Consider the following 18,078-nt stretch of genomic DNA (forward strand, 5'->3'; position numbering starts at 1 on the left):
ATTTTTGCCAGCCAAGGTGTTTTTATTGCTGCTCAGGGCACCCCCCCCAAGCGCCCTGCACCCTCAGTGACCGGAGTGTGAAGTGTGTATGAGGAGCAATGGCGCACAGCTGCAGTGCTGTGCGCTACCTTGGTGAAGACTGATGTCTTCTGCCGCCGCTTTTCCGGACCTCTTCTTGCTTCTGGCTCTGTAAGGGGGACGGCGGCGCGGCTCCGGGACCGAACACCAAGGCTGGGCCTGCGGTCGATCCCTCTGGAGCTAATGGTGTCCAGTAGCCTAAGAAGCCCAAGCTGGCTGCAAGCAGGCAGGTTCGCTTCTTCTCCCCTTAGTCCCTCGCTGCAGTGAGCCTGTTGCCAGCAGGTCTCACTGAAAATAAAAAACCTAATTCTATACTTTCTTTCTAGAGGCTCAGGAGAGCCCCTAGTGTGCATCCAACCTCGGCAAGGCACAAGATCTAACTGAGGCTTGGAGGAGGGTCATGGTGGGAGGAGCCAGTGCACACCAGGTAGTCATAAATCTTTCTAGAGTGCCCAGCCTCCTTCGGAGCCCGCTATTCCCCATGGTCCTTTCGGAGTTCCCAGCATCCACTAGGACGTCAGAGAAATACTGATCACATTTGAGGTACAGAGACACTGAAAAATACAATATATTCCCACAAAGTTATATTTATGAAAATGGTTTTATTTCATCAGCCTTTGGGCGATGGGCACATGCACTTAGAACAGTGCTGCAGTCAGCTAAAATATTACTATTACAACAGGTTGAAGGACACTCATCACGGTTACATGAAAGCATTACACGTAGCACCTGCAGGGTCTATGCACCCTTGTGTGACCGGGCAGGAGTATTTCCGCTTCACGTTAGTACATCTCTAAGGCAGCAAATGAGCAGTATGACTGCTGCGCTTTTCCAGCACTTCCATGGGACGCCAGCTTCAGACTCATGGCACACCGATGCATAGGCGCTTACCTATATTAGTTTACACACAGATAATATACTGCATTTTCCAGGACACTGGCAGTGGAATCATCCTATTCTTTCTCTATGAATGCATTTCATATAATGAGTGTGTTCTGGTTCTAACCAGACAAAAGACGATAATGGCTGTGTCTCCTTCAGAAAGCTGCTCCAGAGAACGCATCACAGTTACCCCAGCAGTATAGTTTACCCAATATCCTAAATTCAACGTTACTACAAGCCATTTGCAATCGGACTTTAGATTCTGCGAGGTTCAGTATTTAGAGGAAACAATTTAAATGTCACAAGTATTACAACTAGAGGGAAGAATGTAGCAGAAGCACAACACCAAGCAGTAAGCTAAGGGAACTGTGTAGAGCAGTGGTTCCCAAACGTTTGAGTCACGGCACCCAAGAGTATCAGAATATTTTTCATGGCACCCATAGGCCACATGTTTCTTATTGAGAAAATTTAGACAGAAATATTAAATTAAGTAAACTGTGCTTATATGTAAACCATAGGTTCAATTGTGTGGTGAGGGACAGGAATTGCTTCTGTTTATTCACATATTTTATGATTGACAGCCACCAGCACTGGTTGGCTATTACACTGACCATAAATCATTTTAATAGGTCCTGGACCATCAATCCAAGGCGCCCCTGCAAGTATCCTGAGGCACCCCAGGGTGCCTAGGCACACAGTTTGAGAACCACTGGCGTAGAGATAGGGCTTTCTGTTATACAGTACTGGTATAAGGTGTGGGGTATCTGGGTTAGCAAGGGTGCCTAGGCACACAGTTTGAGAACCACTGGCGTAGAGATAGGGCTTTCTGTTATACAGTACTGGTATAAGGTGTGGGGTATCTGGGTTAGCAAAGGTGGATAAACCCAAAAAGAAAAAAACAAACAAAAAAACAAAGCAACAACCTTTCATTGGAGATAAATTCCCTTTGATTTACCATATTATTTTGTGTTCCCTCTCACTTTATTAAATATCAATATGATGAGTTCACTAAAGTGCAATAGTTCCGATATTGTCACAATTCGAAGACACCACGCCTGGTTGTCTGCAGAATAGCATAATACCATGGAGTGGTTGAATTGAATGCCTTTACTAAAATATACCTACTTTAACTCATTTGTCATATAAAATCTACATTATCTGTGGTATGTAATCCTGTATCAAATGTGCGGTTATTGGCAACACCGTGAGTCACTGGACTCCTTAGCTATGAAAGAAAAGCACAACCCCCCCACCCCCGCCATTCCTCCCCCCAAAAAGAAGAATACATTCTGAAAACTAAAGATTCCCTGTTATATTCCTGATATACTGACCTGTACTAAGGAGTGCAACTGGGTTCAAGCACCATATATTCTCCACCCTAGCAGAACGAAACATGTGTGCCTACTGAGAAGGGAACATACTGTAGTATGATCTGAACAATTAATCTACAAGATTTCTCCTGTCAAGACTAAGTAGTTGTGCTTTTTCTCTCTCATAAACGTGCATATCGGAGCTAGAGCCCATTTTGTAAACATAGTGCCTACTTGTTTCCTATGTACACTCTTTACAGCGGATGCCAGTTAGGCCAGTCTCCGTCTTCCAGGAACCTAGCATACACAGAGACTAACACAAAGGTACCTGTTGTAGAAGCACTATTAGAGACAGTACTTAACCATCATGTACACCAGCAATAGATTTACAAAATAAACCTTCACTCTTTCAGGCACAATTAAAAAAGCCTACAAAGCTGGACTAATCGGTCTGAGATGGATTGTTGCAATTACACAATCCCAGACACTGAGAAATCAGGGAAATCCAACATGTTGGATTTCTACGAATTTCCAATCCCAACCAAAATATGATTGGGATAGGCAAATCAGGTAAACATGCACAGTTTCCCTGGTTCTCCAACGGATCTGCATTTTGACTGGCAGATCAGATCGGGGTTTCAGGGAAATGTGGAGCAGACTGTATGGCCTGCATAAGCCAAAAAGGAAAAAAGACAACTTGAACAACCTTCAAAAAGGTCTATTAGAGCTCCAAGACTTCTATAGAGGTTCACAAACTTGTACGTTCCACTACCATTCAAACATAAGCATTGTATGGGATTAAGAAGTATATTCAAAGAATCTGCCATCAATTTATTTGAGGTTAAATTGACTTCTGTTTGAACTAAAATTTCAGGCTAAGAAGTGCCAGGGAGAACACCGTTTGCCCTGAAGGTACACTTAATTTTCACGGGTCCATGAGGAGATCTGCACTGATCTTGTAAAAGGCACCTATCCAACACTTGTCTATCTGGCAGGCACAATATAGCATTTTAACTAAAGTTTTACTGCTATATTTAAACTAAAGCATTTAAACTAAAGATTGAACACACAGTCCAAACTGCCGGGGACTTCAGTTCCTTCATATGGAGTCTTTAGGAGATGAGAACAGTGGCTCTGGCAAATGAGAGGATGAGATGTATGAAGAGCCATCATGTAAGGCACAAGATGCTGCCCTGACATATACAGTAATAGCAGCTGTGCTCCCTGGGTGTGATAGAAAAGAGAAAACCTCAGACACGGATGACCGGAGTAGTGGCCGTAAGGGGCACAGTGGAGCCGCACTCATAGTCCATGTCCACAACAGTCTGCATGTTTGTGCTTAAGCTGCTCATGGAAGTTCCTGTGCCAGTTTGACGCTCTCTTAGGCTCTGCAAGTAACTCTGTAACAGAGAGAAAACAATGTTGGTAATATGTAAGGTTCCACAAGCTAGAATTACGTGACATTAAAAGGGAGGATCAGCTGTAAACAGAGTGGAACGAGAACAAAATGACACACAAGAAGTAAATAAAAGTTGTCTGCTTTAAAGTATGCAAAAAAAACAAACAAACAAACAAACAAACAAACAAACAGATAATCCCTGTCTTTCGGGGAGTATCACCACCTAAATGCTTACTGGACAACAGAACTAGATTCAAGCAACACTTATGCTCATCCCAAGCAGAATTGTCACCATGAAAGTCATACACTGGGTTGGACTGCTGTACAGTGTGAAATAAAGCCTGTGCTAGACTGCTTTACAAAATAAATACCAATACTGCAAAAAAATAAAAATAAAATGGGACTTCAAAGGGCATCTCAATACAATTTCTGGTGGCTGTGCATTACCACATTGTCGCACATCCGCTGTGTACACATTTGTGGCATTAGCGCACAACTCTGAACAAGGCCCTAAGAGAGCACGTTCTATGGAGGAGATACCAAATATTTTGTTTAGAGGACTCTCTATGGCACATTTATTGGTATTCCTTTGTATATATGCTGATTGAATGTGAGAGTAACTGCAGACAGGTAAGTGTATAGAATGCTAAGCCTTAATTTTGCAAACCATCTCATTAGGTTAAGATAAATGTAATTGCAAATCCAAACACACAGTTTCTCTCACCGGTGCAAGGATGTCCCCAGTGTATCTCTTCATAGTGTTGGCCTTTCGTCGGTACGTCCCTTCTTGTGAAGTAACAGTCTTGCGTTTTTTGGCCTCTTTCTGACGAATTCTAAGAAGTTGTAGGCGTTTCTGGCGTCTGTTTAGTATCACTGTCAAATTAAGAAACAAGCAGAGTGGTAACAGAAAGCGAGATCGTATAGTTCTGAAAAGCAAAGCAGCAATATCCCTGTGTAAGTTTCAGGACATTTGTGTGTCAAGATGCTGTGATAGATTAGTCCTAGGAAAGAATGGCCAATATACTGTAGGAATACCATGGAAGAAAGATTTAAATAAAAACTCCTTTGTTAACTCCAAGAGGGTTCATTTTGGGCATCTGTGCTAGCAATGACGTCTCAACATCAAACAGATGGGGAACAAGTGATACACAGAGAGTGAAGAGTGAAGATTAATTTTAGTTTTAGAAATGGATTTGTTTGCCATTACTGCAAAATGGGTGGTCAGCAGTGTCCTGAGAAATGAGCAGTTCTGCATACACTTTGTGCAGTGTGAATTGTTGCAGATGTACAATTTGTGAGGTCTAGAGGCCAATGGAAGTCTGACAGCTGAAGGTCAGTAGTTTTTCATCCCCTCGTATTAATCGCTAACCCATAAAAACTTCAATACACACTCACGAGTATCACATGTCCTGCAATAGAGCCTATTGTGAAGCTGAATACAGTATGTAGCTTATATATTGCAGAAACAATTAGCACATTAAAGTAATATTTCTATGTCAAGAGACTCTATAAACACCGCTATGTCCCCGAGGGCAATTAAATCAAACCATGTAAACTTTCATAGTGTTTGACTGATGAGATATAAATAATGATAGTAAATTTACTTTCCAGAAAACAAATTGACAAGACTGCAAAGATAAAACTCCCATTAGCTCTTTCCTGACTATCACACATGGCTATTGCCAATCCTGCCACTGAAGACAGTGTATAAAGGCTAACATTATAACCCAGTGTTCCTCCAGGGACACGGTGAGAAAAGACAGCCTACTCTTATGAGCTTGGGCCAGTTCCATCTGTCTATTTACAGTGCAATAATTCTTCCAACTCATGGGGAAAGAAAAGAACATAACACATCGATGTAATAAAGACCATCTTATTTTCAGTAAAGAGTTTATGAAGGAATAATAGTTATGATCCTTATCAGTTTGGAACAGGCAAGTATCTAGAGATTTCATGTGCTCATTGCACAGGGTGAGCCACTTAAAACCATCCCGCCTCAAGCATGACTTTGTGGTAAGATGTAGGGTACCATTAATACGGTAAGTAAAGAAAGCGAAGTAACCAGTGTAGTGCTTACTTTTATTTTCATGATCTTAAATGCTTGGTTCTGGGAGGGCGTGGCTACGACGGCTGAGGAGTAGGCAGCAGAGTTCGGGAGCTCCCCGGCCATTAACTCCTGCAATCAATCCTGACCCCCTCTGGTGTCTCTGCCCGGCCGGAATCTATCACCACAGGCTGTGGGCACCGGCGGGCACCTCATCGCGCACTCTCCGGGACTCGTGGAGCGGCATTTCCCGACTTCCAGCCCTGCGGCCTGCACCTCCTCCGGATCCCCGGCCTCGATTTTCGGCGACCCGGACCGCGAGTCGCCCGCAGCTCGAACGGCGGGTTGCTGCTGCTGCCGGAAGCCGCTGAGAGTCTGGAAACAGGGGATAACATCTCCTCTGCCTGTCGGGCCGTGATCTGGGGCCCTGGTAGCTGGAAAAGATTAAGGTACTCCTGGGGAAGGGGAAGAGGCACGGCGGCCATCTTAGAAGCTGATTATAGGCTGCTGCCCACGCATGGTCACATGTAAAATCACCTGATGGGATTCACATATTCTCATATGCCCTGCGAACTGTCCCTGCATTCTGAGACCTTTCTGCATGCTGCTCTCTCCCATTCCTGACAGGATCCTTTAATGCACACTGATTTCTTCTACTACTACTCTCCTAATGACTATGCTAATACCTACCTGAGACTGGAGACAAACTCAGCTATTTATTGTGCACTGCCCTTCCAATATAACATACTGGAACTGCACTTAAATCAGATCTGCCTACACTGCTGTGCTGCACCAATTTCTCACAGTGTACTACGTACCATCATCCTATTTTACTATTCTGACATATTGACTGTACGCGGCTGATTCCCGCCACTGATTATACGCGGCCTGGCTGCGTCCGTCATCTAGCCACAACCCTATACTATAGCCTTAATCTGGGAAGTGTGTGACTGCTCCTGCTCAGCATGGTGGGGGGCGGCCGGAGTGCGGCCGCGGCCAAACTTGAAAAATTTACCAGGCAACCCAACCCTAGGGCTGCACCGGCTCCTTCTCAAGAAGCCTCTCCAACACACTCGACCTTCCCTCCTGAGACAGCGGTTGATTCCCCGGAAGTGGTGGGGGCCCCGTCTATTCAACAAGTGCTGGAGGCTATAGCCGGCAGTGAACAGCGTCTCTCCGATAAGATGGAAAAGGTGCAGTGCGATCTCTCCTTGCTCCGCCAAGATGTACAGCGTATCCGAGAGAGAGTGGGTGAGGCGGAGACACGGGTCTCCAACCTGGAAGATTTATGTGGTCCCCTTAAGCAATCTGTATCCGGGGTGACCCAGCAGGTCTCCTCACTTCAAACCAAGCTCCTAGACATGGAGGGACGGCTGCGTAGGAACAACGTCAGATTCGTAGGCCTGCCTGAAAAAGAAGAGGGTCCGCAGCCGGAGGAATTCCTCGAATCCTGGCTTAAAGAACTATATGGCGCTGAGTCCTTTACGGCCCATTTTACGGTGGAGCGTGCACATAGGATACCATCTCGGCCTTTACCCCCAGGTGCCCCTCCTCGCACCTTCATCGCTAAATTCCTGCACTATAAAGACCGTGACTCGGTTCTCCGTTTAGGTCGCACGAAGGGCCCGCTGATCCGCAATGGAGTTAGGGTTTCGGCCTTCCCGGACTTTGCCGCTGACGTCCAGAAGGACCGTGCCCAGTTTATGCCCATCAAAAGACGGCTGCGAGACCTCAACATTTCATACTCTATGCTGTTTCCCTCAAGGCTCCGAGTTGTGGCGGATGGGGAGACCAAGTTTTTCAACTCCCCCAGAGAGGCGGCCCAGTGGCTGGACAGATATGCACCGGGTGCTCGGCAACTGGCTCCGGAGTGATCTCCTACGAAAACAGCCCGGGGTTTGATCCACCGGAGGCTTGATCATGGTTCGGGGAGCCCCCTCTCTTTGCACTGGTGGCTCAAGACTTGTACGGCCAAGCGGCGTTGGCTAGAGAAGGGTTGGAGGTTCAGTTAAGAATCTAGCCTTCCTAGCGCTTGGTAGCTAGCTGATTGTTCGGGATATAAGTATGCCGAAGTTGGGGGTGGTATACGGGGAGGGAATGGTTATTTGGGAAGCTGCTAGTTGCGTTTCCTTTTACTACTTTTGGGGTTTTATTTTTTTCTTTAGTTTGTTATTTTTCTTATTCAAGTATTTACGGAGGCAAGGATGTTTCATATTTAGATGCTGTGGCTTACAACGCAGGGCTCATATACGTCATGTTTTATGGGTATTGATAATGCTTATACTCAAAATGTATTTTGGGAGAGGTCCATCCGGGAGGTGTATAGAGTTTATAGGGGGTCATGATTAATCTGAAAATTCTGGCATGGAATGTTCGAGGTCTGAATAACAACATCAAACGCTCTTTGATACTAAATATGATTAAGAAATATGACCCGGATATTGCATGCCTCAGTGAGACCCACTTGGAGGGACAGAGGTTACTGTCCTTACGACGGGCCTGGGTGGGCTGGGCATATCATGCCTCCCACTCCTCCTTTTCTAGGGGGGTCTCAGTTTTGATTAAGAAGACAGTGCAATTCGAGTTGATATCGATTAAAACTGACCCGTATGGAAGATATGTATTTATAGAGTGCAAGCTGAACTCCCAGCCCTATTACATATTAGCAGTGTATGTCCCCCCTCCTTTCTCATACAATGTGCTGCAACAAGCTGCGTCCTTCATAGCCCCCTCCCCTAATACCCCAGTGATATGCTTGGGGGATTTTAATAATGTCCTGGATCTGTCTATGGACCGATGGCACTCCCCACCGGCTGCGCTGGCGGGAGGTGGTCCTACCAAGTTTGCGGATTTTTTAAATAGTTTGCAATGGGTAGATGTATGGCGACTTCGTCATCCTGCGGTTCGTCAGTTCTCCTGCTTCTCCAGTACTCATGGCTCCTTCTCCAGAATTGACCTGATGCTGGTGTCCCCCACCCTCGTCCCTAGGATAATTGACGTCCACTACGAGGCTCGAGGGGTCTCTGATCACTCTCCTCTGATGATGACTCTTGCTGTGGAAAGTCAGAGGGGGCACTCCTATTGGAAATTGCACCCCTCCTGGCTGACCCAGCTGGGGGACTGCGGTGACTTGGAGACTCAATGGGAGGGGTTCTTTGGCGACAATATAGGGTCTGCCCCGGGTACAGTAGTTTGGGACTCGTTTAAGGCGTTCTTGAGAGGCTCATATATTGGACGGATAGCGGCTCATAAAATGGCCTCTAGGGAGAGAGAACAGGCCCTTGAAAAAGATGCTAGAGACCTAGAGTCCCAATATTTATCTGACAACGCCCCTGCGACAAAGACACGATGGCTGGTGGCTCAGTCAGTCTGGTTGGCCCACCTGTCTGATAGAAACTCTCGCTCCCTTCTTTTCAAAGCTACTAATATATATATGCAGGCTGATAGGACGGGGGGCCTTCTGGCCCGCCTTATACATTACGATCGCCCTGGGACCACGATCACCCAGATGTCCGGAGCGGATGGCTCCTTTGTCGACACCACACCGGACATTGCGCTGTTATTCCGATCTTACTTTTCTGAGGTTTATAATTCTCAGTTGCAGCGCTCTACTTCTGATCTTTCACGCTACATGGGGGGTGTCCCGCTACCTGCACTCTCCTCTGAGGCCTGCGAGTTGCTGGAGGCACCTTTAACGCTCGAGGAGGTGACTGCGGCCATTGGTATGTCCCCTAATGGCAAGGCTCCGGGATGCGACGGAATTCCCTCCGAGGTATATAAGAATCATATTGATTTTTTTGGCCCCAAGCTGCATGCCCTATATTTAGATATATTTGCCAGAAACGATCTCCCCCCCTCCATGTCAGAGGCAGTTATAATAGTGATCCCAAAACCCGGTAAAGACCCCAAATCTCTGGACTCCTATAGACCGATATCCCTGATTCCCACCGACGCCAAGATCCTGGCAAAGATCCTGGCAATACGGCTTAACACAGTGATAACCTCCCTCATTCACCCGGATCAGACTGGCTTCATGCCAGGAAAGTCCACGTCTATTAATTTACGTAGATTGCATACCATTTTACAGCTCCCACACGGACTCCCTTCTGACTCGGCTGTGGTCTCGCTGGACGCGGCCAAGGCCTTTGACAGCATTGAGTGGGCTTATTTGTGGGAGGTGTTGGCTCGTATGGGATTTGGACCCAATTATATAAAATGGATTAAACTACTGTATCAACATCCGAGTGCCAGGATCTTGGTGAACGGTTATGTATCCCCATCTTTTCAGTTGACCCGAGGTACTAGACAGGGTTGCCCCCTGTCCCCTACGCTGTTTGCCTTGGCCATAGAGCCCCTGGCATGCTTGATTAGATCACACCCGGATATTGTGGGAATATGTACAGGATCACGTGAGGATAGGATAGCTCTTTATGCCGATGACATGTTGCTGTTTTTGCAGGATTACACCAGGTCAATGCCCATCCTGCTGCGTGTGATAGAAAGATTTGGAGATCACTCGGGCCTTAGAATTAACTGGCCTAAATCATACATTATGCCAGTCATAGGCCCCCCTCCTACTGTTTCCAAAATCCCCCTACCACTGTGTTGGACGGTACAGTTTAAGTACCTTGGAATCCAAATAACTAATGACCCTTCTGATTTTCTCCCCCTGAATCTGGATCCGACCATGCAGTGGGTCATGGGCAAATCTAAGACTTGGTGTAAGCTTCCACTAACGGTCTCTGGCAGGGTTAATCTCATTAAAATGATTATACTGCCTAAACTCCTATATATTATTCTTCAATCCCCGGTATATATCTATCCAACATTCTTTAGAAAATTGAATAGCGTTCTGTCCTCACTGATCTGGGCTAATAAAAGACCTAGGATACAGTTAAATACTCTTACCAGACAGAGATCTGACGGTGGCCTGGCTCTACCTAACTTTCAGATATATTACTTCGCTGCTCAGCTGACTCATATCACTATATGGGCACAAAACTCTGAGACCGACTCTCTACATTGTGAGTTTATCCGTTGTTACTTTCCCTACCTCTCTCCTATGCAGGTGCTACTGAGTGGGAGCATAGCTAGGTTTCTTCCCCCTATCATTTTTCAGGCCCTAAAGATTTGGAGGGCCCTGAGAGACCTCCTGAGATATGACGACCTAGACCCGGATACTCCCCTGTGGTACTCTGACTGGCTCCCTGAATTGCATGCGCTTGAGGGGCGGGAGGTGTGGGCTCCTAGATCGGTGATCTCTGTCTCTCAACTTTATCTAGATACTACATTAAAATCCTTTCAACAGCTGAGGGATGAGTTTGACCTACCCAATTCCTACTTCTTCAGATACCTCCAGCTTCGTCATGCCCTCCAGACCCAATTTGCTGAATCACCCCCGCGAATCCTCCCATTTCCCATCAAGACATTTGTGACCACTTTGGGTCAGGCTAAGATGGTCTCACTTGCGTATGGATATCTTCTCACCAAGCTCCATGCGGACCCCTTGACGCGTCTCCGTGGAAAGTGGGAGGAGGATCTGGGTCCAATAAATGAGGAGGATTGGGTCCTCGCTTTAGAATACCCTGCTAAGGTTACTAAGTCCCTTAGATATCAACAGATTCAATTCTTCATTTTACACAGAACTTATATGACTCCAGCTAGACTGGCTACGTTTGGCACAGGCAGATCTCCTCTCTGTCCTAAGTGTGGGGGGGCGGTGGGAACATACTGGCATTTAGTGTGGGACTGTCCGAGGTTGGGGGTGTTCTGGTCGGGGGTCGGGTCAATTCTGGAGAGTACGGGGGTGCCTGGCGGACTGCTTACCCCACAATTCTGTATATTGGGAATGGGGTGCCTTGCTTCTGAGTCTGGTTCAATGGGTCTCTATGCTCTAAATGTATGTGCCTTGGCTAAGGTTTGCATTGCAAGAGTGTGGATGGCCCCTAAAGGACCGTTAATATCTGCACTTAAGGCCTTAATTAATGACACTATAATTAAGGAGAGATATGTTTACATGAAGCAAAACGCATCAGCTAAGTTTGAAAAAGTTTGGTCTCCATGGCTAGATTCCCCCCACTCTCATCCTGTTCCCCAAATATAGTAGACACTAAAGTGCAAGCATGTCAATAAATTACTATGACTGAAGTGTACTGAGACGATGACGGTTGGGCCCTGTGAGCCCACATGCTCACACACGTGTATGACTAGTGGAGCCCTGAATCAAAATACTCCTTAATTTGCCTCCCTTGCCTTTTTCTTTGGTTGTTTGTTATTTTTCTATAGTTTAGATTACGGGTTTAAATATAAAAAATAAATGAGGACTAATATAGATGGGTGCGGATTTTGTAAGTCATGAAGGTTAGAGCATTAGGAAATCCTAGTATACATCTATACTGAAAATGTATTGATACTTTTTGATGTAAGATATGTGTAAAACGCGACTTGACATATTTTGAATAGATGTAATGCTTGAGACATGATTATGCTCTGCAATGTATGTACCTTAATCTCCAGACTGCTGAATAAAAATTACTTTATAAAAAAAAAAAAAATGCTTGGTTCTGACCTTGAAGACATGCACCAGATAATGCATCAGCCGCCAACAGTTGTGTTACGAGCTTGATGCGGGACAGTTTTATGTGGCTCCAGAACTGCAAGTAGAGTAGAAATTGGGACAGCTGCGAGGGTGCACTAGTGTGGTTATTATACAGAGGTGTCCTCATACACCTAACCTCTATACACCATGAGATGCGAAACACCTTGTGCAAGAGTGAGCTTCGAAGAGCAGTGTAGAGGTTTTTTTCTCGCATGAATGTGCTTCTTAATCACAATGTGATGCGACAATACTGCACTGATTCATTTGATATGTGCCACTTGTATATCTTTGTGCAAGAGTCAGAATCTGTATATGAAGCACAAGTGAACATGGCGTGAAAAGCAGCAGCTGCATTGTAGCGCTTGGTATACAGATTCAGACTCAGTCACACAGATATACAAATGTCACATATATCTGATTAATCAGTGCAGTCTGGGAAAGTAGTGTTGTCAATCATATTGCAACCAAGACGCGTATTTCAGCAAAAGAAATGGAAAAAGATGCCGTGTGCAGTTTGGTGCGACTGCAGCAATAGTGTATGGGGACACCTGTATGTAGGAGTAGGGTGAGCTCTAATACAAGATATGTATTCAAAGAGCATTTAGAAATGTAGGAGACTCTGAAAGGGCATGGGACGGGAAAACCCATTGTGGGTAGCAGCATGCAAGAAATACTGTAGACAGGAGCAAGAGGTGGTTACTCGAGACGAGACGAGGGCAGGTCAGAAATAAAATCTAAAAAAGGTCAAGAGAAAGAGTATCTGAAGATTAAATATATGGAGGGGTGGTGATGTTGAGGGCTTTGTACAGAAGGGTAAATTCTGGAGGATATGGGGAGACCGTAAGGATTTAAGTGATGCAGATGTGGGTCAGGAACAGAGGAAATTAGCTTTGCTGTGGCATTCAAAATGGATTGAAGAGGGGATGGGGGGTTGACAGGAATGCCAGATAGAGGATTAATAATAATAATAATAATAATTTTATTTATATACCGCTCTTTCTCCAACAGGACTCAAGGCGATTCATGAGGAGAGAGTAGATAAGAGTTTTGGTAGCATATTGGGTTAGAAAAGGTGGAGGCTACAGGACTGGAAGAGAGCCTGGATGCGAGGGAATAAAGCAGAGGGTGACGTCAAGTGTGACATCAAGGCAGCAGGCGTGGGGAGTTACTGACCTTAAGTGAGATTTGAGTGAAGGTGGTGATGCTGGCAGAAGGGAAGATTAGCTCTGTTTTGGACAGGTTGAGCTATAAACAGTGTTGGGACATACATGTGGGGATAGCGAAGCAGATGATTACACAAGATGGTACAGAAGGTGAGTAGAGGTAGATCTGAGTGTTGCCAGTGTGGAGGTGGTACTGAATTACAGAGCATCGCCTTGTGGGTCACAACAGATAGTAGGAGTGGAGGAGGATGTGCTAGCGACACTAAGGGAGCTGTTAAACATATTGGAAGTGAACTAGAAAAGACTGGCCTGCCACAGGTCAATGGAGTGAAAGGTGTGTAGGAAAAGAGTGACCAACAGCATCAAAAACAGAAGGGATCCAGCTCTTCTTTCATTCTTCGCCATCTCTTCCCTGCTTGTCCACACAGCTTACAATGCCGTAACCACTTTCTTCCCTTTCCCTTTCTCTCATTAATGTAAAATGAATCCATAATGGACTTCAGACGACGTCTTATACAAGTTTTATGTAACAAATACATCCTGTTAAATATTTTACTGTTTTTCATGTATACAAAAACCTTTCAATAAATATTGCGGGAGATAAAAAAACACCCCACAAACAGAAGAGGGCCAGTAGGTTAAGTATAGAGAAGTGATCAGTAGACTTTGCTGTAAGTAGGTCATTCATCACTTATGGGAATGCTGTCTCTGTGGAATGTTAAATGTAGCTAGAAGAAAGAAACAGCCCTACCCAAGCCATCTCCGTTCACACACATCCCCCAACCACCTCCCTGTCACATACGTATAACCAGAGCCACCTCCCTCTAACACACACATTTACCCCAACCACCTCTCTCCCTCAAACACACACATACCTAAGCCCTGCCCCAGCCACCTCCCTCTCACACATATACCCCATCCATCTCCCACTCACATATCTCATCCCCCTCCCTGTCACATACATATAGCTAGAGCCACCTCCCTCTCACACATACACCCCCAGCCCTGCCCCATACATCTTCCGTTTACAAATACAGATACCGTAGTCCTGCCTCACTGCACTCAGCCAGAGTTTCCCAGTATGCTACTTGGTCTGCTATGATCCTGCAGACATCATGTTGCCTTCTCTTTAACTTATGTTAAACATGATGCATCCTTGTGTTCCTAAGTATTTGTTTGGCCACATTGTTGTCTTAGGTCTCCTCCATGGCAGCGGCCATTTGTTGAGGACATTTCTACACAGATTTTCGTTTCTCTCTCTGTCTGGGCCTGGTACTGCTGTCCAAGCAGCCCTCCCCTCCTCCCCAATGACAGCCCAGGATGTCATGCACATTTTCCTCACCCATCGATAAAAATTGACGGAGGAGCCCACTAATGAAAAATAATTCTTAACGCTATGCATTGGGGATTGATTTTTTTTTTGTAAGGCAGAAACACAAATTTATATCTGTGAACAGACCCAACACAGAAGTATCAATACATAAATGGCTAATAGGTAACATTATAAGATCAGACTATAATACTGGCATGGCTATAATGAGCAATGATGTACTTACCATCAGTATGAGAGAAGCCTTCAGCCGTCAGTTTCCACTGGACCACAATTCCTAGAATGCTCAGCACTAGCCACATGCCAAGAACAACCCAGCTGAACCAGCAGAGGGAGTGCGAGGCTTCCAGACGGAGCCGGTCATATACATACTGTACTAGCAGCATCATCTCAACAAAATAATCTGCACACACAGTCATGATGGTAGCTCCAAATGTGGCAGTGGAAATCACAGTGAAAAGTTTCTGCCACTGCAGGTTCAACAGGGCAAAGAGCATAGCAGACCCCATCAGAACTCCTACTGGAATCCAGGCTGTAGGAGGGTGGTAAAACTGCTCTAAGCCCACCAGACAGGCAGTGGCCAGCAGCAGTCCAAGAAGCAGGCCCGTCATAAACAAGCCCACACTGTGCACAAGCATTGTGACCAGTCCACAGAGGAGCCCAATGCCCAAGGCGATACCTGCACTGAGTTCCAGGCTTAGTTGTGTGTCCATGATCCGTTCCTTGTAACAAAGTAAAAAGATGACCGCTGAACCAGCCAGTAGGCCTGACAGAAACATAATGGCTTTGAAGCACCTGTAACCTGCAAAGAGAGATAGTACAGAAAGCTGTGGTTACAAATACAGTGCCAGAAAGTCACAGTGTAATGCTGAAATAAGTTCTTATGCTAAAGGGTTCGGTATGATTTGCCGGCTGTCGGGTTCACGAAAGTCAGGAGGCCAACGCTGAGCGCAGTGAGTGCCCTCACACATTGAGCCTGGTGACGAGCTCTGCTCGCCACACTATTATTTTCCCCCTCGGGTGGTGGAGCGGACCACCACCTGAGTGGGAATTCTTGGCTTCGGTCGAGATTCCGACCGCCGGCATTTCACAGGGTGTCGGGATTCCGCCGTCAGTATCCTGAACACCGGGATCCCGACAGACTGTAATTTAACCGCAACCCATACTAAAGCAAACATTACATTACTGCTATCTGTAATTATACAGATGTAAAGCTGGGAACTATACAATAGCAGATCCCATACACCATAGTGATCTGCCATAGAGTTGTAATTGTACTTTAGGGTTGTAATTGTACTCTAAAATGAATGTTGATGTGTTCATGACATAAATGTGTGCCACTGCACTACTACACGGTCTCCCTATTGGATGTAGCCCTGTGTTACAGTATAGGAATCCAGTAGTGGATGTATACTAGATAATAAGAATTTACTTACCAATAATTCTATTTCTCGTAGTCCGTAGTGGATGCTGGGGACTCCGTCAGGACCATGGGGAATAGCGGCTCCGCAGGAGACAGGGCACAAAAATAAAGCTTTAGGATTAGGTGGTGTGTACTGGCTCCTCCCCCTATGACCCTCCTCCAAGCCTCAGTTAGGATACTGTGCCCGGACGAGCGTACACAATAAGGAAGGATATTGAATCCCGGGTAAGACTCATACCAGCCACACCAATCACACCGTATAACTTGTGATCTGAACCCAGTTAACAGTATGACAACGTAGGAGCCTCTGAACAGACGGCTCACAACAATAACAACCCGAATTTGTTTGTAACAATAACTATGTACAAGTATTGCAGACAATCCGCACTTGGGATGGGCGCCCAGCATCCACTACGGACTACGAGAAATAGAATTATCGGTAAGTAAATTCTTATTTTCTCTAACGTCCTAAGTGGATGCTGGGGACTCCGTCAGGACCATGGGGATTATACCAAAGCTCCCAAACGGGCGGGAGAGTGCGGATGACTCTGCAGCACCGAATGAGAGAACTCAAGGTCCTCCTCAGCCAGGGTATCAAATTTGTAGAATTTTGCAAATGTGTTTGCCCCTGACCAAGTAGCAGCTCGGCAGAGTTGTAATGCCGAGACCCCCCGGGCAGCCGCCCAGGATGAGCCCACTTTCCTTGTGGAATGGGCCTTGACAGATTTAGGTTGTGGCAAGCCTGCCACAGAATGTGCAAGTTGAATTGTGCTACAAATCCAACGAGCAATCGTCTGCTTAGAAGCAGGAGCACCCATCTTGTTGGGTGCATACAATATAAACAGTGAGTCAGACTTTCTGACTCCCGCCGTTCTTGAAATATATATTTTCAATGCCCAGACCACGTCCAACAACTTGGAATCCTCCAAATCGTTAGTAGCCGCAGGCACCACAATAGGCTGGTTCAGGTGAAACGCTGACACCACCTTAGGCAGAAAATGAGGACGTGTCCGCAGTTCTGCCCTGTCCGTATGGAAAATCAGATATGGGCTCTTATATGATAAAGCCGCCAATTCTGATACTCTCCTGGCTGAAGCCAGGGCCAGTAGCATGGTTACTTTCCATGTAAGATACTTCAACTCCACCGATTTGAGCGGCTCAAACCAATGGGATTTGAGAAAATCCAAGACTACATTAAGATCCCACGGTGCCACTGGGGGCACAACCGGGGGCTGTATATGTAGTACTCCTTTTACAAAAGTCTGGACTTCAGGAACTGAAGCCAATTCTTTCTGGAAGAAAATCGACAGGGCCGAAATTTGAACCTTAATGGACCCCAATTTGAGGCCCATAGACAATCCTGTTTGCAGGAAATGTAGGAATCGACCCAGTTGAAATTCCTCCGTGGGGGCCTTCCTGGCCTCACACCACGCAACATATTTTCTCCAAATGCGGTGATAATGTTGTGCAGTCACCTCCTTCCTGGCTTTTACCAGTGTAGGAATGACCTCTTCCGGAATGCCTTTTTCCCTTAGAATTCGGCGTTCAACCGCCATGCCGTCAAACGCAGCCGCGGTAAGTCTTGGAATAGACACGGTCCCTGCTGAAGCAGGTCCGGTCTTAGAGGTAGAGGCCACGGATCCTCCGTGAGCATCTCTTGAAGTTCCGGGTACCAAGTTCTTCTTGGCCAATCCGGAGCCACTAGTATCGTTCTTACTCCCTTTTGCCGTATAATTCTCAGTACCTTTGGTATGAGAGGCAGAGGAGGGAACACATACACTGACTGGAACACCCACGGTGTTACCAGAGCGTCCACAGCTATTGCCTGAGGGTCTCTTGACCTGGCGCAAT

General features: G+C 46.1%; 1 protein-coding gene across 1 annotated transcript in view; it reads right to left on the bottom strand.

Moving 5' to 3' along the window:
• Window positions 1-660: 660 nt before the first annotated feature.
• Window positions 661-18,078, bottom strand: part of LOC135012757 (transmembrane protein 198) — a 112,162-nt gene continuing 94,744 nt past the window's right edge. Inside the window, exons 3-5 of the mRNA XM_063952579.1 lie at window positions 15,031-15,606; window positions 4,394-4,542; window positions 661-3,670 (exon numbers count right to left, since the gene is read on the bottom strand). Of these exons, the coding sequence (XP_063808649.1) occupies window positions 3,521-3,670; window positions 4,394-4,542; window positions 15,031-15,606 (875 nt within the window). The 3' untranslated portion in view covers window positions 661-3,520. The remainder of the gene's footprint in view (window positions 3,671-4,393; window positions 4,543-15,030; window positions 15,607-18,078) is intronic.

Source organism: Pseudophryne corroboree, chromosome 2, assembly GCF_028390025.1.
Source record: "Pseudophryne corroboree isolate aPseCor3 chromosome 2, aPseCor3.hap2, whole genome shotgun sequence".
Taxonomy (NCBI): Eukaryota; Metazoa; Chordata; class Amphibia; order Anura; family Myobatrachidae; genus Pseudophryne; species Pseudophryne corroboree.